Raw genomic sequence first — 22205 nt, 5'->3', positions numbered from 1 at the left:
CAAACTTCTTTCAGATACTTCAGCCTCATACAATGGACTTCCATGGAATGTAGCACCAGTGTTTTGCTGTAATGGTTATGTAAGATTACTGAAAAGCATGCCATCTGAAATTCATCTTTAAACATTCTTGTCTGCTTCATGCAAGTTGTACAATTCTCCTTGCCCTCAAGTATCTTTGATCTTTTTTAATGATTTCATTGCTCGGTTTCATGCTTTATATTGCCGTAAACCGCTGCAATGTATCTTTATGATACAGTGGTATATAAATATTTGTATAATTTGAATAAATAACATTAAATAAAACTGTTTGGGATCCATGTACCCTAAGGACTGCCTTCTTCTACATGTCCAAGTTATAGGATAATTCACAGAGGCCCTTCATCTAATCCCTGAATCTTCTGCGATGCAGACAGTGGATTTCAGGGGAAGAGCCTCCTCTGTTGTGGCACCCTGGTTGTGGAGCACTTTCCCCAGGCCTTTCAGTATAAACTATTAGATGTCCTTTTATGTTGTGAATTTCCTGTCTTTTTTAAAAGAAAAATTTAAAAGAAAAAGAAAAAACCCTAATTTTATTATTCTAGGTTTTCAAGGTAGCCTACAAAAGAGAACCATAAAATCAATATATAACACAGCAAACTGTATGTCTAGCTAGCTAGCATGGATGTCTATAAGGAACCACTGTTTTTAGGGTACTAGCAAAGCAGTAAACAGGGGCATCCTGGCATCACCTGCAATGTATTATTGAATTAATCCTCAGATCACTTAAGCTTCAAGCAGCTTGGATTTCACAAGTCTAGACAACTACAATAATCAAGTCATCCTTCAGCAACCTCATACTGTATTTAGAGCTACAGAAATACAAAAAGTGGGTTGTAATAGTTTACTTCCATACAGTCCCAGCACAGAGAGTGTGTGTCTAATGACCCCTTGAGAGCAATTTCAATGATCCCATTAGTAAGTAATTACCTTGATTATGTTAACCACATATTGATAGAAAATATTTATCTACTGCCCTAGGTTCTCTGGAGTCTGTTATATCTGAATAGCCAGGGTACACTGCTGTTCACAAACCAAACACCTATATAGTCTAAGTATACTTATCTAGATTCTTTGGAGAGGCACATAAAATCTTTCATTGAGAATCGTTTTCCTTACTAATATCCACCTCATGAAGAGCTGAAATTTATGATCTTTTCTCCTATTTTCAGATGCAAAAGCTAAAAACTACTCTCATCATTTTATAGCAGTTCTGAAGAGTGGGAAGAACTGTTGGCATGCGAAGAAGTTGAGTTCTGTGTCTGCATTTCCCAGGAGGAAGGCACAACCAAGATACTGGAGTTGTTGATCACAACTCTCTCATGTCCAGCGCAGAAGAAAATCTCAGAGGGCAAGGAATTATTTCCCAATAGCAGCCACTGACAAAAAATACTTAACATAGAAAGGGAACTTTGTAATCCTTAATGTCAAATTACAAGGAGACTCCGTATGAACATGGTGAGAGCTGTTCAACAGTGGAATGGACTACCTTCAAAGCTGATGGAGTCTCCTTCATTGGATGTTTTTAAGCAGAGTTTGAATGGCCATCTATCAGGTTGGTTTTTTTTAACTGTAATTTCTTCAGGGCATGGCATTGGACCAGACAGGGTTCCCTTCTAACTCTACAAATCCATGATTCTATGCTACTCCCAATAAACAAATCAATACTGTCTAAACTCTTGGCCTCCAAGTTCTACAACAGCAACAAAAGTAAAAAAAAATAGTAAATCACCAATATTAAAAAATTAGTAAATCACTATTTTTTTTTTAAATCAATCTACAAAATAACCCTTGCATTCTGCCAGGTGCTATAGCTAAGAGGCTCCTCAATCAAAGGAGAACAATCTTTATTTTGTCATAGCAGCTTATAAATCCAGAGGGAAGATGTAGACATACACACACTAGACTAAACAATGGCTAAATAGCGGCTACAATTCACTCTCCCACTTGTACATACCAAGCAAGTCTGTGGGAAAAAACGTACGACTGAAGCGAAGGAACTCAACTCCAGTTTTCTGAAAATAACCCAGAGCTGACAACTCAGTAGGAGGGTCTGGATGGTTTCAAGACACAGTTTTTAACTGAGGCTCGGACTTCTAACTGTTTTTTAAAGCAAAGATTTACATCCTCTCCTTGGCTAAATTACTTGTAAATTAATCACATTAATTACCTTGAGAGGATAAGCAGGAGGCTGGACAAGATAGAGCCAGTGTCAGCTAATAAAGTCTGTGTTTGTTTAAAACAAATGCACTAGTTTTGCTGCGAACAAATCCACACAGAGTACAAAAATGGTAAGACTTAAACTCTCTAATAACCACTTATCTCAAATGCACATACTTTTGAGTTTTTACAGAAACATTCGAAATCCAGACAGATCCCTTTCTAATCACCAAAAGCTGAATTGGAACATTCTTTCTAGTTACAACTGCATTGCAACATTGCTACAGTTCTCCAATTTTGGACTTCTCAGATTTACAAGCGCTGGTAATCTTATTGTCAAAAATTCAAGCTAAAATATAAATCGGTATATCAAAATATGTATTTGCTCTTTTTCGACTTCTGAAATTCCCTCATAAAGTTTTGACTTTAGGCAGACTTTGGCAAAGCCAGTCTTATCACTAGGCGAACTACACAGCTGCCTATGGAGGCAAAAATTTTAGGGTGCTTGGAGGCTGCAGGAAAACAAGGTGGGGGTCTTTCAGAGGACGTGTCATAGAGGTGCCACAGGGGGGTCTACTGCCTGGATCTCCCCCACCCTGTCTTAATTTGAGGTAGCCCTCAGCTCCTGGAGGAAGTGGGGCAAACAGAAAACACACTTCCTCTGAGAATGTGCAGAGTGAAGAGGGGGAAACGACTCAAGAGTTTGCCTAGGGCACAAAATAGCAGTGGACTTTGGTGCTCATCTAAGGATGTACATTACAGTTTCATTAGTCTGTTGCAGCAAAGAAAGCAATGAGTCTTGTGGCACCTTAGCAACTAACAAAGTGATTATTTGGCTTTAGTTTTTGCAAGTGTGTCCACCTCACATAGGTGGCGCTGTGGGTTAAACCACTGAGCCTAGGACTTGCCGATCAGAAGGTCGGCGGTTTGAATCCCCACAACGGGGTAAGCTCCTGTTGCACGGTCCCTGCTCCTGCCAGCCTAGCAGTTTGAAAGCATGTCAAGTGCAAGTAGATTAATAGGTACCGCTCCAGCGGGAAGGTAAATGGCGTTTCCGTGCGCTGCTCTGGTTCGCCAGAAGCGGCTTAGTCATGCTGGCCACATGACACAGAAGCTGTATGCCAGCTCCCTCGGCCAGTAAAGCAAGATGAGCGCTGCAACCCCAGAGTCGGCTACGACTGGACCTAATGGTCAGGGGTCCCTTTACCTTTACCTTTTACCACCTCACATATTATACAATTCCTCAATGGAAGACACTTCTGTGCAGTAACATGCATGTAGGTCATTGGGGGGTGGGGTGGGGAGTGGAAACCTGTGGTGCTCTAGACCAGACATCCCTCACATCCAACAGCATCTGGAGGGCCACAGGTCCCCCTACAATGATGTAGGATCAACAAGGTGCAATCTGACAAATGTGAAACACTTGTGGAAGGAAATAATCTTAATTCCTACATGGAAGGAAATAGTTTTATATTATGGTAAGAGGCCATCATTCAACTTTTATTCCCAGTTGAAGCAAGAGTGAATCATGTGTGCCTATTTCACGGCACATTTTATCTTACTGCCATTAGGCAGATCGTACCAATACAGTTTTGGTACTTTAAAATATGATGGAAATTGATGGGAGGTGGCGGATGAGAAATCTATTGCTTTTGGAAACGGTTTTTTTGGGGGGAAAATAAAGATATAGATAGAGAGTCAGAATGGGGTATTAATCAACAATTCATGTCTTTCACACTGAAGTGGTAGGATTACACAAATAAGTTTTCAAAAGTTTTGATAAGCTTTCCATGCCTAACCCCCCCCCCCCAAAAAAAAAACCCTATCACACCCTTCCTTGAAGCCCGGTTCTCTAGGAAAGTACTTCCTGAAGCCACCCGATCTCACACTACCTGTGTCCCAGCTTCTGGTTTAGTGCAGGAGTTAGCAGGAGTTAACTGCCTGGAGAATCAGACCATGCTCCTAATGGTGGTGTTTCCGAGAAGAGGTCAAGATTGGTGGCTTAGAGCCTGAGCTGGGACCCTCACAGGCCCTATCTTCTCTGAGGAATCAGCTGCTTTGTGGGCTACTACACTTGCCCAATGACACGGGTGGCGCTATGGGTTAAACCACAGAGCCTAGGACTTGCTGATCAGAAGGTCGGCGGTTCGAATCCCCGTGACGGGGTGAGCTCCCGTTGCTCGGTCCCTGCTCCTGCCAACCTAGCAGTTCAAAAGCCCCTCAAAGTGCAAGTAGATAAATAGGTACCGCTCTGGCGGGAAGGTAAATGGCGTTTCTGTGTGCTGCTCTGGTTCGCCAGAAGCGGCTTAGTCATGCTGGCCACATGACCTGGAAGCTGTATGCCGGCTCCCTCAGCCAATAAAGCAAGATGAGCGCCGCAACCCAAGAGTCGGCCACGGCTGGACCTAATGGTCAGGCGTCCCTTTACTTTTACACTTGCCCAGTGGCACAGGGAATGTGCCAGGCAAGAGGCCAAGAAAAGGCAGAATGCTTGTCTGCAGCCCAAGGAGCTGGCCCTTTAAGAGCCACAGTCTAAGGTATTAGAACCTGGGCAACGGGGGACTGGAAGAAGCAACCACCAGCCTGCCTTACTATTTTATCCCTGTCGTAGGTAACTTTCACATGTGGGTCAGAATATCCTGCATTCCAGTGCCCTATGGCCAGCTTCCATCCATTCCCCGGCTATGGGTTTAATGCAGAATAGAGCAGCTGCATTACTTCTATGCAACTGTCAGGGATTAAGTATTAAGGGAGGACATGCTTAGAAAGTGCTATGTCTCTGATCAGAGGGAAGAGAATGGCAACAACAAACAGATCTTCTTGCCATGAGACTCCTCTCTCCATGTGTAACAGTTCTCTTACTGGCTGTGCTTTCTTTCCTCCAAACCTAGGAGCATGGGAAGCATGGGTTATATTCAACGTAGCACCAAGGTGAATGTTCTGTTAGCATAAGGATTTATCCTTGTGCATTGCAACATCCTCTCCCTGTCCTCCCCTGTATTCTCCTAAATCTGTTCTGTGGGTTCTTCTAACACTCTGGAGAAGATCTGGGAACAGCGAGATTAGGAGCATAGGGAAATCCCCTTGTGTTAGGGGGCAATATTTTTGTCCCCAGATATTTTGAGATCCTCATCATCTTCAGTCTTACAGCTCTTATGTAGCACAGTGTATGAGTCTTTCCCATCACCACAAAAAAGAAGAAAAGCTTTTCTCCCCCGCATATTTAGTTGACCACCATTTTTATTAATCACTAGGTGATTCCAGAAGCAACACACTGATACTATATTGTGTTTTAATAGCTAACTTCAGAGTATACGGATTGTAGTTGTGCATTTCTATATTTTATATTTTAGTTTTTGCATTGAAAGAGGACTATTACCTGCTCTGAGTAAAAGGAACAGAGAGGGCTAATATTTAAACTAAGATTGCATGGAATAAAGGGGCATTATGCTAAATACTTGAATGCTTTACATGATTCTATAATTCACAGCTTGACTATACTTTCTATTTTTGATTAATGGAAATCTGTTTAAACACTTCTCTGGCAATGGCCACAAAGCATTTGATCGCCTTTCCAAAGGCTTGCCAGCTGGGTTTTGTCATTAACATTTATTAACAATCCAAGATACGGCTTTTTGCGTCTAATTCTCACAACATAAATGTTTTGTATAGTTCTCCAGAGAGCTCTGGTGTGACAAGTTTCTGGCACAAATTACAACCCCATAGCTATTCACCAGAACCAATGTGAAATTAACATGGTATTAATCCAACTTAAACAAAAAATAACACAAATCATCAGAACTTAAGCAGACTTAACATTCCTCAAGGCCTCTAAATTTGTAATTTTATAGTCAAAACACAATGGAGGATTCTTTCGACCAGTTCATTTAAAAGGGTTTCAGTTTAGCTTTAGCACAGATGCACAAAGGAAGGTTAAATGTTTGACGTGTTCTAAACAAGCTTTAACAGTCTTATTTCAAAGGGGGAAAGCACAGAGAAGTATAATCTAAGTTTTCATCCAGGCATTTGTTAACTTTTGGAAATGGCCTCATCGTGTTTTTCAGGAAAGCCTTTTTATTTTATTTTCAAGAAACAGGGGTGGGGAAACTTCAGTCCATGGGTCCGTCTTGGCCTGCTAGGCTTTCTCATTTGGCATATGAGGACGGTTTGGGCAAATGACACCTGCCCACTCTACTCCAGATGTCATATGAATCAGGGCGGTGCTAGGTCAAAAGGACAGGGCTTCGCTAAAGCCCCCTTGCGTGGCTTCCAAAGTGCCTGACAACCAGCTGTTTGAAGCATTGATAAAGCAGAAATCCAGTGCTAAGCAGGATTGCCCATTCCGCAAGAAGGGGGACGCGGCTTGGTCCAGGTGCATGCGAAAGCTACCTGCAAGATCACTCTCACATACTCAAACCCAGCACTAAGCAAGATTTCTCTCACCTCACATCAGCAAAAGGAGGGCAATCCTGCTTGGTCCGGGTGTGTGGGAGAGCAACCAAACCTGCTCAGTTTGACTGAACTTCCAAAGCACATAGCAAGCAGCAAGGTGCTAATTTAAACAATGACAACAACACTTCATTTCAAAGGTTGACTTTTTTTGTTGCCTGCTATGTGCTTTGAAATCCCAACTTTGAGACTTCAAAGCAGCCTCCCAAATCATTTCTGAAGTCAGGTGACTGACAGGTAGACAGCCCCTGCCCACCTGTCAAATTTGGCCCATGAACCAAAAAGGTTGCCCACTCCTGCTTATAGCCAATCCTAGAACATCAAAAACAGTAACACAGCCTCTGACTGTGATCCAACAGAACCGGGTCCATATCTGAAGGCAGGCTGCGGGTGCTTCAAATAATGCAGGGATTTGTAGGGAAATCACCAATTAAGATGCAGCATCAATGAATGCCAATTCTGGCTCCCTGGACTTTGATTTAGGAGACCGTGAACTGGCCCAACTCATTACCTCTTAATCTCAAATTAAAATATACAGTGTAGAAATACTGATGTCATTGAGCAATGTTGTTGAGCAATGAACGTGGCAATGTTTTGATGTACCTCATACTCAAGAGAAACTACTTTCTCCAGGCAAAATGCACATCTAGGCCACAATTTTCCAAGTGTGTAAATTCCATAGTATCCTCTCTGGTTTTTGTGAGACAGCTATTGTTTTTCTCTCAAATGATGAAAGTTCTTTACAAGCATCCTTGATAAACACTAACTCTCCAGTTAGTTCTCCTAAGTAGGCACACCGCAACAAGGCAGATTTGGCTTCACTAATGTACAGTGGTACCTCAGGTTACGTACGCTTCAGGTTACATACGCTTCAGGTTACAGACTCCGCTAACCCAGAAATAGTACCTCGGATTAAGTACTTTGCTTCAAGATGAGAACAGAAATTGTGCTCTGGCGGTGCGGCGGCAACAGGAGGCCCCATTAGCTAAAGTGGTACCTCAGGTTAAGCACAGTTTCAGGTTAAGAACGGACCTCCGGAACGAATTAAGTACTTAACCCGAGGTACCACTGTATATAGAAGCAACTTCCTCTTCTTGTTCTCATGAGAATTTCAAGGGTCAGAGAAGATTGGAGGGCTACATTCTGGCCCTGGGCTTTAGGTTCCCCACCAGTGATTTATCTTATATGTTACACACCTGTTTAAGCCTTGCCAGTTCCTTCAGCGCTCGCGCCCATTGCTGCTTGTAGTGTAGTTTTGCCTTTGTTGCCGATTCCAACTTCCTTTCAAGGTCCCCCTAATAAAGAGCAGAGCTCTATCAACACACACTATAACCATAGGAATAATCTTTATGCAATTGAATATACAAAACTTGTATTACAAAAATAGTTTAGTATAGCATGTAACTTCTAAAGCGGTAACACAATTTGATGTAAATACTGCGGCGCACAAGAATATCCTCGTTTAAGCATTAGCCTTATTTTTATTGTCCAACAAAGCAAAACTGGATTAGTCTGCAGTCTGAGACAGTTCATCTAAACAGTTCATGTAAACCATTTTTAAACATCTTCAAAGGACTCAAAGATAGCATTCATTTTTATATAAAAATCACTCGCTGTTCATATTTCAGCTTAATTGATGATGCAAGACTTGGCATGCCTGATCCTTGAAATTCTAGCTAATGTGCGCCTCTTAGTTTGGTTAGATTGCACCTTTTAAGTCTTCAGCTTGAAAGATCATGTCTCTGCATTAAATAACTCACGCTCCCTCAAAAGCAGCAGAAAATGTTTCCCCTTTCACTGGGCTTCTTACGCATTGCCAGGCCAGGAGGACTTGTAAACTGCTTCTACTTCAGCTAGGAAAAATATAACTATTCTGTTGGGGGCTACTGAATCCTGTAGGATCTGGAAGTATGACTTGAGGAGTAATATTCAGGCCAACTCCATGTCCCTGGTTAGAATTCAATGTCCAAAGCTGCAAGTTCTGTACAGAGGCTCAAGAAAAAGTAGAACCTGCTTCTAGATCAGTGATTTCCAAACTTGGGTCTCCAGCTGTTTTTGGACTATAATTCCCATCATCCCTGACCACTGATCTTGCTAGCTAGAGATGATGGGAGTTGTAGTCCAAAAACAGCTGTTCTAGATGCAGGAGTGAGGAACTGTGGCTCATCAGAAGTTACTGGACTACAACTCCCATGGTCTCTCTGACCTTTGGCTACAATGGCACAGTTTCACTAACCCTGTTAGTGAGTGAGTAAGCAAGGACATATGTATGGACATCTTAATGGTTAACGGCTAGTGAACAAAGAGTCCTCATTTCTTTGGTTGTTGTTCTATCACATCGTAACACAGGTTTTTGTTTTTAATCCCGTAGGTTTTTTTTAAATCCCGTAGGTCCCTCGTACCTACGGGACTGCCTCTCTCAGTATGCCCCACAGAGGACCTTATGGTCCATAAATAGCAACACCCTAGTGGCCCTAAAGAAGTTAGATTAGCTTCAACCAGAGCCAGGGCCTTTTCAACACTGGCTCTGGCCTGGTGGAACGCTCTGTCTTATGAGACCAGGGCCCTGCAGGATCTGATTTCTTTCCGCCTGGCCTTTGGCTTGGAGCCAATTTGATTCCCTCCCCCTTTTTTCCCCCTTTTCCTCCTGTGATGAGGCTGCATTTTAATATTTTAATGTTTCAATATTTTAATGTTGTATTTTAATCTTGTTTTTAAGTTGTATTCATTCAATTTGTTTTTATTATTGCTTGTTAGCAGCCCTGAGCCCGGCCTTGGCTGGGGAGGGCGGGGTATAAATAAAAAGTATTATTATTATTATTATTATTATTATTATTATTATTTAAAAAGGCAGCATCTTATACATGCATTGAATATATAGGACTGTCCAAACTGATGTTTGTGGGAACCAGATCTGGGGAAATAAAATGAAGTCTGAAGCTATTGCGTGGGAATTTGAGACAGTAGCTTAAAATCTGCATTCTTTCACAAGAGTGGCTGGGGCAACCCAGCTAGATGGGTGGAGTATAAATAATAAAATTATTATTAAGAGTCCTTTCCTAACCCTTGCCAATCCCACACCCCAAAAGAGATAAAGAACTGCTTATCAAGAAAATCCCCCAATCTTTTCTTCATAAACTGGATATATGTTACCTCTTCTGAGTCAAAGGCATAGATTAGAATTTTGAAAACTACATACATTCGCAGTGCTGTCAAACATGCAACATTTATAAATAACAAGCTCAAGCTATCAAAAGTAAGAAGAGTCTAAATAAAGCTACTGATACAACAAGAAGGGTCTCTAGAGTTCATGTCCATCTAATGACAGGTGTCTGCCTTGAATTAAGAACATTTTGCAAACACTTAACTTGGCTTACCGTTTTTCCCCCCTACGCAACAGTGGTAGTACCTCGATAACCAATGGTCTAAGAATATTTATTACAATTTATCCTGGTTCAAAAACTCATTTTAGGTGTACTCTGCTTGAGTTATCAGTAACCATGAAATCTGGAAAACACTGCCACAGATGAACTGTAAAGGAATGTGAAACTCCTATCCCTGGCAAGCTCTTAAAAGCTACAGCATCTTCCAGAAGGATTCTTTTGTTTTGTTTATATTTATAATGCAAATTTTGTGGCTGGGTTAAATTTGGAGTTTATTCCATGTTGTTGTTTTTTCTTGTTCATGCTGTCTACATTTAATCTGTTGTAAAATGCTGCTATTCTTTCTGAGCCTTCAGATAAAATTGTAGACATACCTTTTCTAAAGTTAGAATACTTATTTCGGATTGCAGCCGGATTTCTGGCTTGCTGCTTTGCTGTTCCTTGTATTGCTGAAACTCTTTCTCCAGAATTTTATACTTGTTTTCCCAGTCATAAAGCTGGTAGAAAAAGAAGAAGAAGAAGAAGAAGAGGAGGAGGAGGAGGAGGAAGAAACAGAAGTTGAATGAGTTTTATGCCTAGATGATAACACAACAAAGAGCACAATACAGTGGTACCTCAGGTTACATACGCTTCAAGTTACATACACTTCAGGTTACAGACTCCGCTAACCCAGAAATAGTGCTTCAGGTTAAGAACTTTGCTTCAGGATGAGAACAGAAATCATGCTCTGGCGGCGCGGCAGCAGCAGGAGGCCCCATTAGCTAAAGTGGTGCTTCAGATTAAGAACAGTTTCAGGTTAAGAACAGACCTCGGGAACGAATTAAGTACTTAACCTGAGGTACCACTGTAGAATACTCGTCTTCAACTGGTTCTCCAAAGAGCATCACAAAAGGAGCACTACTACCACTCAAATAGATTGGCAAAGATTAAGAAATGGTTCCACAAATATTACATTGCTTTATAGTTTTTACACACACACACACACACACACACACACACACACACAGAGAGAGAGAGAGAGAGAGAGAAAGAGAGAGAGAGAGAGAGAGAGATGCACAGCAAATATTAAAAAGAAGAAGAAAAACTTCTTTGTGATGGCAGCCACCATTCCTCCTTGGGAAATCTGCTAGATTTCTCTTAATGATTTAGAAGGGCACTTGAGATTTTTTTGTTTCATTCCAACAGGCCTTTCTGAGAAACTGATTTTATGCAGTTTCCTCCTGTTTCTTGCACAGTACTACCAATAATGCAGTGAATGAACATTATTCTTATTCTTAATTGATTTTTAGAAAATTATTAACCACTTAGACAAGTCACAAAAGTCAACACATAAATGAGAAAAAAATAAGTATTTTGTTCAGGCAAATTATTTATAAAGCTAAGGTTGTGATAAGTAAATTCTTCCTTAGCAACATAGCAAGAGAGATGGAGAAAATAAAAGATATGGAGAATATCCAAGACACTTGGATTTCTTGAAGGAAACTCAATAAACAGTGGATCAAACTCAAAAACGCCCTTCTAAAAAATGGGAGGGCCTTTGGTCCTGAGAAGATTTGCACACATCTATCAATGAACATTTTAGAAGCATCAATAATACACTGTGCACATAGTTTGGTCCTTAGCATTAAAGAGAGAGGGGTGCCCTCAGGAAGCACCACCAACCTAATCTCATTAATTAGCTGTGATTAACTTTTTTCAAAACACATTTATTCAAAAGTTACAATACAGTTACAATACAATACCCTTTCGATCAATATATCCCCTCCACGGACACCTCTGCGAGGCTGGTGGCATTAAAATATCTGGTCTCCCTTTTTCGCTTTTATTGAAGGAGAACAGGATATTTTAAAGCTTTAATTAACTTGGCCATAAGATCACCCCAAAAATCTATGTCCATCTCCACCATTAAATAAAGTTGTATCCAGTGCTTCCCCCCCCTAAACATTTCCTGAATCTTTGTACTTTTGTCCATTTACTGTATTTATTTTCCCCGATTTGAACTATAAAATGGTGATTTTCTTGAGTCACAATAAGAGTACCCCTAAGCATTTTTTTAGGGGGAAAAGCACTGGTTGTATCTAACTTAGAAAAGTTAAGTTCCACTCACTTGTTGTTGCAAGCGGATCTTGTCCTCTTCCAACTGCTTGAACCTAGATTTTTCCAGCTCCACCTGATGCATGCATTCTTCTTTGACTCGCCGCATTGCATCTTGAAGCTCCTGGCGGTTTCGTTCATGCTCTGCTTGGAGCTCTTTCTTTGCTCTTTGGAGCTTAAAATTTAAAGCACACACACACAGAGAGAGAGATTTCAGCACCAGTGGTTGTCCAGATGTAAACCTGAGCTGCCTCATTTAGAAAGCACGCTCGATTGACATTACTCTCACGAGTCACTCATGCATTTCTTTGACCAACTTTTAAAATAAAATAATAATAATAATAATAATAATAATAATAATAATAATAATAATATAACAATACTTTATAAACTTAGCCTAGCTGTGTGGAGTGTGTTCCACAACATCCATGGAGTTACGAGGGCAAAAAACCATGGCTCCTAGCCAGTGCTGGATTTATGTATAAGCTAAACAAGCTATAGCTTAGGGCTCCCACTCTCTTGGGGGCCCAAATATTTTTAAAAGGAAAAAACCAACTGGATGTACGTTTCAAAAATATAAGATAAAACACAAATAAAATGGCATTAGATACCTATTAGGTCCATAAATTACCATATAGCATATATTCAACACAAAAAAACAGCGGTAATTTGTTGTTGACAAAGGACAGCTGGACGCATAAAGGGCCCCATTACCTTCAGTAGCTTAGGGCCTCATCAAACCTAAATCCGGCCCTGCTCCTAGCTATGTAGCAGCCCAATTTCTCTGCCCAATCTGATGGCTTTGCAGCTTTAAGTACAGGAATACTTGACGGCTACAAGATGCACCTTGCTTATTTTTAGGTATTCCCACATATAAAAAATTATGCTCCTCTTTCCTTCCCCATCCACACCAACCTGCCAATGAACTAAAACATGCACACAAAAGCCCCAAAACTATGCACCAGAAAAAGCTACCTTCCATAGCATGCAAAAATTCCAATCCGAGCACAAGTCTAAGATGAACTGGAACGGTTCTTTTGAGTTAATAATAATAATAATAATAATAATACCCCACCCATCTGGCTGGGCTTCCCCTGCCACCCTGGGCGGCCTCCAACAAAATATTAAAATACAGTAATGCATCAAACATTAAAAGCTTCCCTAAACAGGGCTGCCTTCAGATGTCTTCTAAAAGTCTGGTAGTTGTTCTCTTTGACATCTGGTGGGAGGGTGTTCCACAGGGCGGGTGCCACTACCGAGAAGGCCCTCTGCCTGGTTCCCTGAAACTTGGTTTCTCGCAGTGAGGAAACCGCCAGAAGGCCCTCAGCACTGGACCTCAGTGTCCGGGCTGAACAATGGGGGTGGAGACGCTCCTTCAGATATACTGGGCAAAGGCCGTTTAGGGCTTTAAAGGTCAGCAACAACACTTTGAATTGTGCTCAGAAACGTACAGAAATGGTTTCTGTATGTGCACAGTACAAGATATAACATTGCGCTGCATATGTTTACCTCGGTTTCAGCACCAACAAGTTGCTTTTCACGCTTCTCTAAGTCAGTCAACGTTTTTTGAAGTTTTTCTTCCAAAACTGTATATTCTGCAACCTAGATTGTATACAGTTAAAATAATAGTAATAATTCTTTCTATACTGAAATATGGTATTTGTTCTTGGATGACACTATATCCTTGCAAAAGAAACTGGATTTAAAATGAGCTTGAAATCCCACAAAACAAGTGACAACTTGACTTTTATGCACACGGTGGATTTCAAAATATTATGCATCAGAACCTGCACCGCTAATAGACTTCAACACGACTTAGGCCGCAATCCTATACACATTTACCTGAGAGTAAAACTCAGTGGGGCTTACAGTGCAGGATTGCTCTGCAAGACTAGCAGTATTACATATCTTTATTTTAACTCAACCGAAAGGAAATATATTGCAGCTTAATTCGTAAACAATTCCAGGGTATCTCTAAGGTGTGTTACCAAAGTATTTTTGTGTAGGTTTTATGGGCTGTGTGTCTAGGTCTTCTTCTGGCAGCTAATGAAATATATCACCCTTTACCCACTGCCAGCTATCATGACAGTTCATTATGCTGTGAAGCATTTTAAAGGGGAAAAGGGTCTCACTTTTTTCTTCACCAATGCTTCCCTCTCTCTGTCCCTTTTTCTCCACTCCTCTGCAACAGCCTGCATATGAGCCAGCTCCTTCTTCTTCAGCTGTGGAAAACAAAGGCAATTTCAAAATGTCTTCCTCCAAAAACCATACAAATTGCATAACTCAGTCAGAACTATTGTGGAAGTCTTTCCTCAAGAAACCCAACACGGCGTGCAAATTAAGTATTCAGGACATCAGGGGGGAATTCCAGATCAAATACACAGACAGCTCCCATTATCAGTCCTGAAAATTGATTAGGTAAAGGTAAAGGGACCCCTGACCATTAGGTCCAGTCGTGGCTGACTCTGGGCTTGCAGCGCTCATCTCGCTTTATTGGATGAGGGAGCCGGCGTACAGCTTCCGGGTCATGTGGCCAGCATGACTAAACCGCTTCTGGCAAACCAGAGCAGTGCACGGAAACACTGTTTACCTTCCCGCCAGAGCGGTACCTATTTATCTACTTGCACTTTGATGTGCTTTCGAACTGCTAGGTTGGCAGGAGCAGGGACAGAACAACAGGAGCTCACCCCGTCGCAGGGATTCAAACCTTCTGATCAGCAAGTCCTAGGCTCTGTGGTTTAACCCAGAGCGCCACCCGCATCCCTAAAAATTGATTACAGGTCTGTTAATTTTTAAATGGTAGCTGGTAAGAGGCAATAGTTATGCATAGCCATGTAAAGCTGAATTATGTCTAAAGCTACCATAACCAGAAGTAAAATGGAGAACTTTACACCACATTTGCAAATTTATTTAAGCAGTCATAAAATGCTACAGTAACTCATAGGCTAATAATAGCAGAACCGTGTGTTACAAAACATAATGGAAGTAGAAAGCCTTAAAAGTGATTGAATTCAACTGAAGCAGGAGAGATGGGAGTGGGGGAAAGCAACTGAAGTGGAATGAAATTTTAAAAGTAGAATAGAATCATAGAATTGTAGAGTTGGAAAGGACCCATCTAGTCCAACCCCCTACAATGCAGGAATATTTTGCCCAATGTGGGGCTCAAACCCTCGACCCTGAGATTAAGAGTTTCATTCTCTAGAAACTGAGCTACCCTGGGCATTTTCCAGGCTGTGCCCACAGAAAGTGAACATGCCAGTACATTGCAAGACCCCAGTGAATAAAATCATTCCTCCTCTTAGTTCAATATTGCCAATATTTGGAATTCTCTCTCTCCCCCCACTCTTCCAAGGTGCTCTGTAAAATCCAAAGGTGGTATAGTCTCATGACTGATATATTATAATGACTGAAGGATGGGGCAGCAGGCCAAAAGTGTTCCTGTATCGGCAAGGAGGAACCTTTGCGCTCAAGACTGTAAATAGGTAAGATTCCTCTTGAATGTAAATAATCTTTCCAAAACACAGATCAGTTTTAGCTTGCTGTCAACGTCCTGGGCACATCTTGAAGATATACCAAACTGACTTTTCGCCCAGACACAATGTGAGACTAGGGTGATTACCCTGTAAGACACGGCTCAAAATGTATTTGAACATTATGAAGCCATCTATGCTGAATCTGCCAAATATACAATGCTGTCGTACAATCAGCTAAAGGGCTGATTCCAATTTAAAAACCTCTTTTCCACGCTTGTATCCACCTGAACTGCAACCTAGGTTTAAGATCTGTCACATTAGCCTTTTGCTAAGAGTAGACCAGTAGTTCCGGTTAAAAAAAAATGTATAAAGAAACCTGGTTTTCAAAAAGATCTTCTTGTAGTTCCTTCCACATTTCCAATTCAAGTGCTGCTTTGTACTCTAGAGTTTCTCTTGTTTCCAGCTGGATTTCAGGAACATTACGTGGCTGAGATGAAGGAACCAGTGGTGGCTCATTGGCACCTAAACCCTAAACATGGAAATGCTATTAGATAACCTTTAATGGAGTTGTGTCTTTCCAAACAAGAAAGGGTGCATTTCTGTTTACCTGAGAAGAATCGGACACCACAACTTCATGCATTTTCACAAGCCCATAATCTTCTAGAGTCACCGTGTATGAAAGCTCAGCTATCCTGTTGCTTGTCCTATAAACAAGAACAGGAATATTTCATTTCTTCTCTCATTCGAAATTAATCTTGCTCTCTACTGTCATTTGTTTACAATGGAACAAGCATGAGAAAAGTGCACTTATTTCTACAGCAGTCTTTCCTCTCTTTCCTCCCCCAAAAGGTCTCAGGAGCTAAACAAGTTTTATATAAAGAAGTCAAACAATCCTGACTGTCAGACGACTGATCAAAACATGTTCACTGTAAAGGCGTTTGGCTATACACAATAAATTGTCTGATTGACTGACAGACCCAGACATGACGCCAATTCTTTTAGGAATACGGAACACAGAGAGTTGAAAAAGGAATAGCTGCTCTATTAGAGAAGTACAGAGCATTTATTCCTATTCATGAATAAAGAGGCTGGAGCCTGGCATTATGATTCTTAGATACTGGTTACCAGCTAGTCTCTGGTCTGCCTAAATTTTCTCTCTTTGTTCCTCCTAATCACTTGTGTTGTGGCGCTGGCTATCAGGTTTGACTCAATGCTTATTTTTCTGCATATCTGCAAACAGTTTTGTTTCAAAGCTCAGAATTAAATATTTGCTGCTACAAGTGTCTTTCTTTAATATGCACAATCACAACCTGGCAAGTGTGGACCAAAAGGAAACACATTAAGGTCAACTGTCCACAAAATAAATGTTCCAGACTCTTTTCAGATGATTGTCTTGTTACGTTTCCGAGCACAATTCAAAGTGTTGGTGCTGACCTTTAAAGCCCTAAACGGCCTCAGTCCAGTATACCTGAAGGAGCATCTCCACCCCCATCATTCTGCCCAGACGCTGAGGTCCAGCATCGAGGGCCTTCTGGCGGTTCCGAGAAGCTTCTAGTTGCGAGAAGCAAAGCTACAGGGAACCAGGCAGAGGGCCTTCTCGGTAGTGGCGCCCGCCCTGTGGAACGCCCTTCCAGCAGATGTCAAAGCAATAAACAACTACCTGACATTCAGAAGACATCTTAAGGCAGCCCTGTTCAGGGAAGTTTTTAACGTGTGATATTTTACTGTATTTTTGGTTTCTATGGAAGCCGCCCAGAGTGGCTGGGGAGGCCCAGCCAGATGGGCGGGGTATAAATAATTTATTATTATTATTACTAAATCTTCAAAAAGTATCACTAAATAAACAAAAACATGAAACCCAAGTTGAGAAGAGCAATAATTCTACAGTTTACATTTGTTTCTCAAACTTCCTTTTATCCATTTTTAGTAAAGTTTAAATAGTTTTCTATGCAAATACACTGAAAAGCTGGGTAAACTTATCGAGTTACAGGAAATAAACATCTGACATTTGAAACAAATCAGTACAAAGGAGTACAGTCACTTTCACATCAGTGAGTTGAGTTTGACATCAAATGCTAAAGTCAATTAGGTTTGGAGGGCTGCCATCTAGTGGCTACTAAGTTTGGGTACACTCATGCTTTTCAGAAAGAATCTTCTACATAATATACCGGAAAGTTTGATTGTGCAAACGTATATTTTGAAATTAAATATATATTCACCATTAGAAAGTTACATAAATTAAAAATTCCAGGCTCCACGTTGTAATCAAATCTTTACCAAGTCAGCAGACAATGCTTGCATGACTGCTAAAGAAAGGCGCATTTGGAATCTGTTGTGTACACTTCTACAAGTACAAATTGGTATCACTTTTCAAGTTCAACTGAGTGTATTCTTTCAGAAGCTCTGCAGCATCACTAGAGGATAGAAGTGATGTGGTCTCCCACACTATTGTTCCACTGATCCCTTTTGTCCCCCAAAATTAAGAGTTATGCAAGCTCTTCAAAAATAAGTATTAAGAGTTTTACTAAATGCAAAAAATAAATCAAATCAAATCAAAAAGGCCTATAGGAGTGTTAAACAGAACCAGCTATAACAGGGGAACCTCATTTTTCAAAGCTCATTGTACCCTTGTGCTGCTGTAACAGGGATTGTTTCACTGAAGGTCTGGCGCCAGCACTGTTCCCCACTGGTACCTAGAAAGCGGGTTTTTTCCATGGCCAAAATATTTGAAAGCTGGAGTCTTGCAACTCCCAGCAGTAAGTCTTTGGCTGTTTTATCTTTATGCCACAGCTCCACCAGCAATGGTATCCTGAAATACAGAGAGAAAAAATATACATAGCATACTGGAGTTTGTATTTTGTTCTCATAGATGGGTTTTTCCTCAGTTGCCATAGGCCGGGATGGGTAGAAGAGATGCATTTATTTTACATCTTTTGTGATGTTGGCGTAGATGCACTAGCAGACATCAATGCTACCCTGTGGCAAAATAGTATAACCACTTGAAGGAGTTCAAGGATGCTCAATTTTGCAAGAACATTTCACACCCATCACAGTAATTTTCCATCCTAGAAATATACAATTGAGCGATATACCCATATTTTTTCACTCTATAAGATGCACCAGACCACAAGACGCACCTAGTTTTTGGAGGAGGAAAACAAGAAAAAAAAAATCTGAATCTCAGAAGCCAGAACAGCAAGAGGGATCGCTGCACTGTGAAAGCAGCAATCCCTCTTCCTGTTCTGGCTTCTTGGATAGCTGCGCAGCCTGCATTCGCTCCATAAGACGCACACACATTTCCCCTTACTTTTTAGGAGGGAAAAGGTGAGTCTTATACAGCAAAAAATATGGTACTTTGACTTCCTGTATTTCCTGCATTTCTGAAAATAGGTCCCAATCCAAGGGAAGAACTAGGGTGAAGTTGTTGTCTCAAGGTTTCTCCATTCCTACTGGTTAGCCATTAACAACGGTAGAAACCCATCCACACCTGTGTCACATCACATTAGGAGTTAAAATTCAACAGCTTCCACAAGCAAGTAGTATTTCTTCCGAATACGACCAGTTTGAATGAGTTGCTATGAAGTACATTCAGGTTAGAATAGGTCTGCAGGTTTCGAACTGAGTCAATGAAGGATATAGGGCAGATTCCAGTCCCTACCAGTTGCACACAGAGAGCAAAGTGCAATCATACGAAGGGTTAGATGACCAAATGTGCTTTGAGGGACCTAATCCATCACTTAGAAAACAACACACACAGAGAGAACCAAATCCCCCTTTGTCACCTGCCACCCGCTACTGTGCTGGGCAAGTACCTGGTTCTTCAAAGCATGCACCCAGATCTCTGGTATTCGGCAATTTGAGTCCCTACCTGCCTTTTGCATACAGGCTATACCCCCAGTTGCTAGGACTACTAGAAACCAACCTACTCTCCCCTGTCCATTGCCCCTATAGATGTGGTAGCAAATGAGACCTAAACCACACACTGCGAGCGTCATGGCTCTGTATTCTGCCCTTTGTGAAGATGATAGGATCATGCCCACACTGCTGGAAAAAAGCAAAGCAGGGACAAATATTTAAATGGAACTTATTAGCAAATACCATACCACCTTGCTGACACATAACGTGCCACCTGAACTACCGTATTTTTCGCTCTATAAGATGCATTTCCCCCCTCCGAAAATTAAGGGGAAATGTGTGTGCATCTTATGGAGTGAGTGCAGGCTCCATGGCTTCAGCAAAAGCAATGCAAAGCCTCCAAAGCACAGCGGGATAGCCCGCTGAAGCCTGGAGAGCAAGAGGGATCAGTGCGCACTGATCCCTCTTGCTCTCCTGGGTTTGCTTCGCTGGAGAGGGGCTGCACAGCTTTCCCTCTCTGTGCAGCGCCCCTTCAGTGAAGCAGGAGGAGCAATGGAAGGGGCTCCGTTTCTCCTGCCGCTTCGCTGAAGGGGCGCTGTGTAGAGAGGGAGAGAATTTTTTTCTTGTTCTCCCCCTCTAAAACTAGGTGCATCCTATGGTCAGGTGCGTCCTATAGAGCGAAAAATACGGTGAATAACCAATCCTGAAGACAAATGTCTAGGGTTGTATTTAATGTAGTGCTAAGGGGAATGCTCCCCAAACCCCTCCAGAGCAGATCTAGATAAAGTGGAGGATGGGGAGAAGATACAAAGTCATGTTGAGCTAGTGCTAACTTGCAATTTCAAAATGTAAGTATGGTTGTGAAGGAAAGAGAAATGTGCCAATGCACAGATTGTTAAAATGTCACCCTTGTTACATACCTGAAGAAGGTATCCTGTAGCTGATGGGGCATCGTTGCAAAATCAAATGCACAATATGACTGGGGAAGAAACACTTCCATGTTCTTCCTTACTTCCACGGGAGGGTTTGTCATAATGGGTGCAGCGCTTCCAAAAAACGGATACGAGTACCTATGGAGGTAAAAAGGTAAAGGTAAAGGACCCTTGGACGCTTAAGTCAAGTCAAAGGTGACTATGGGGTTGCAGCGCTCATCTCGCCTTCAGGCCTAGGCATTTGTCCACAGACAGATTTCCGGGTCATGTGGCCAGCAGGACTAAACCACTTCTGGTGCAACAGGACACTGTGATGGAAGCCAGAGCGCACAGAAATGCTGTTTACCTTCCCGCCGCATTGGTACCTATTTACCTACTTGCACTGGCATGCTATCGAACTGCTAGGTTGGCAGAAGCTGGGACAGAGAAACGGGAGCTCACCCCATCGTGGGGATTCGACCCCCCGACCTTCTGATTGGCAAGCCCAAGAGGCTCAGTGGTTTAGACCACAGTGCCACCCACGTCCCATTGATAAATAAATAAATAATAAAATAAAAATAATATTAGAAAAAATTCAGTGCTAATAGCTTATGACTTCAAGACCTTTAAGTAAATGAACTTCAAGCTAACTAATGACTTAATGGCATGTCTTAACATGGTATTCAACTGAGTTTATTCAGAGTATACCTATTGAAATTAATGAAGAGGACTTAAGTTAGGTCCATTAATTTCCGTGGGTCTTCTATGAATCAAACTTAGGTGAATGCCACACCATTGGCATTCTATCAAACAATACGCTCTTATCGCCTCTCACTATTGGCCATGCTGGTTGAGGATGGTGGGCATTAGAGTCCAACAAAATCTTGAAGGGACCCTGGATTCCCATTGTTCCGGAGAGGCAAGACTGACTTGCATCCTTTATTTTCTAAAGCAAGGGAGCAGAGTGTGACAGTGATCCTGCGCCCAGTAACAAGATGCAGTTGGGTATTGTTAAGAATATTTCTAGCGGTGTGCGTTTTAATATGTTGCTGCAGATTTTCCCTGGTGTTCCCCAGGATTACATTTTTGGTCACCACTAGGGAGCTGAAACATAGAATTCTTCCTGGACTTCATATACCAAGTTTCATTCAATGGACATTTCCCATTCCATAAAACAGAAGGCCAAGTGGGCCAGTTACACAACAAAAATTACTCAGCCGAAAAGTGATATGCTTGTGCCCAATTTCCATGAAGTTACTCCTTTCAGTATTTCCCTAGCTTTTTTAAAAATGTAGAAACTTTCCAACTTAGCATGTATACTGGGGTCTTCCATCCAGAAACATAGCTAAAAATCCACAAGTTGCCACAACAGCATTGTGAGTTTATAAAGAAATGTGTAGATTAAAGAAAAGGGAATATTCGGGCAAGACATGTTCGTCCATGAATGGAAGTTACAAGACCTGCACATAGTTGGAGATTGCCCTCTTACACTGTACAGTACCTGTGCCCTATCCTCAGAATTATAGGGATAAAACTCTGCTAAGAAAGATGCAATTACCCATAGTTTTAGATCAAGTTCATGATGAGCAAGAAGTTTGATATTTACAGGGCACATAGAAGTGATCATGGAGACACTGTGTACCTAGGCTTCCAGATCCTCTCATGGACCGGTAACTGGTTAAGGGCCAGAAAGCAATAGGAAAATACCATATTTTTCGCTCTATAGGAAGCACTTTCCCCCTCCAAAAATGAAGGGGAAATCTGTGGGGAAATGGAGCGAATGCAGGTTTTCACTGAAGCCTGGAGAGCGAGAGGGGTCGGTGCGCACCCCTCTCGCTCTCCAG

General features: G+C 41.6%; 1 protein-coding gene across 1 annotated transcript in view; it reads right to left on the bottom strand.

Moving 5' to 3' along the window:
- The window catches only part of CEP120 (centrosomal protein 120), a 39237-nt gene that overhangs the window by 4168 nt on the left and 12864 nt on the right, over window positions 1–22205 (bottom strand). The window contains exons 10-18 of the mRNA XM_079995394.1: window positions 20371–20520; window positions 18222–18404; window positions 16203–16299; window positions 15972–16124; window positions 14255–14344; window positions 13632–13724; window positions 12136–12297; window positions 10403–10525; window positions 7842–7940 (exon numbers count right to left, since the gene is read on the bottom strand). Coding sequence (XP_079851520.1) covers window positions 7842–7940; window positions 10403–10525; window positions 12136–12297; window positions 13632–13724; window positions 14255–14344; window positions 15972–16124; window positions 16203–16299; window positions 18222–18404; window positions 20371–20520 — 1150 coding nt within the window. The remainder of the gene's footprint in view (window positions 1–7841; window positions 7941–10402; window positions 10526–12135; window positions 12298–13631; window positions 13725–14254; window positions 14345–15971; window positions 16125–16202; window positions 16300–18221; window positions 18405–20370; window positions 20521–22205) is intronic.

Source organism: Podarcis cretensis (genome assembly GCF_951804945.1).
Source record: "Podarcis cretensis genome assembly, chromosome: 11".
In the NCBI taxonomy this organism is placed as follows: domain Eukaryota; kingdom Metazoa; phylum Chordata; class Lepidosauria; order Squamata; family Lacertidae; genus Podarcis; species Podarcis cretensis.
Note: the sequence above shows the minus strand (reverse complement) of the source record. Positions and strands in the feature narration are given on the sequence as shown.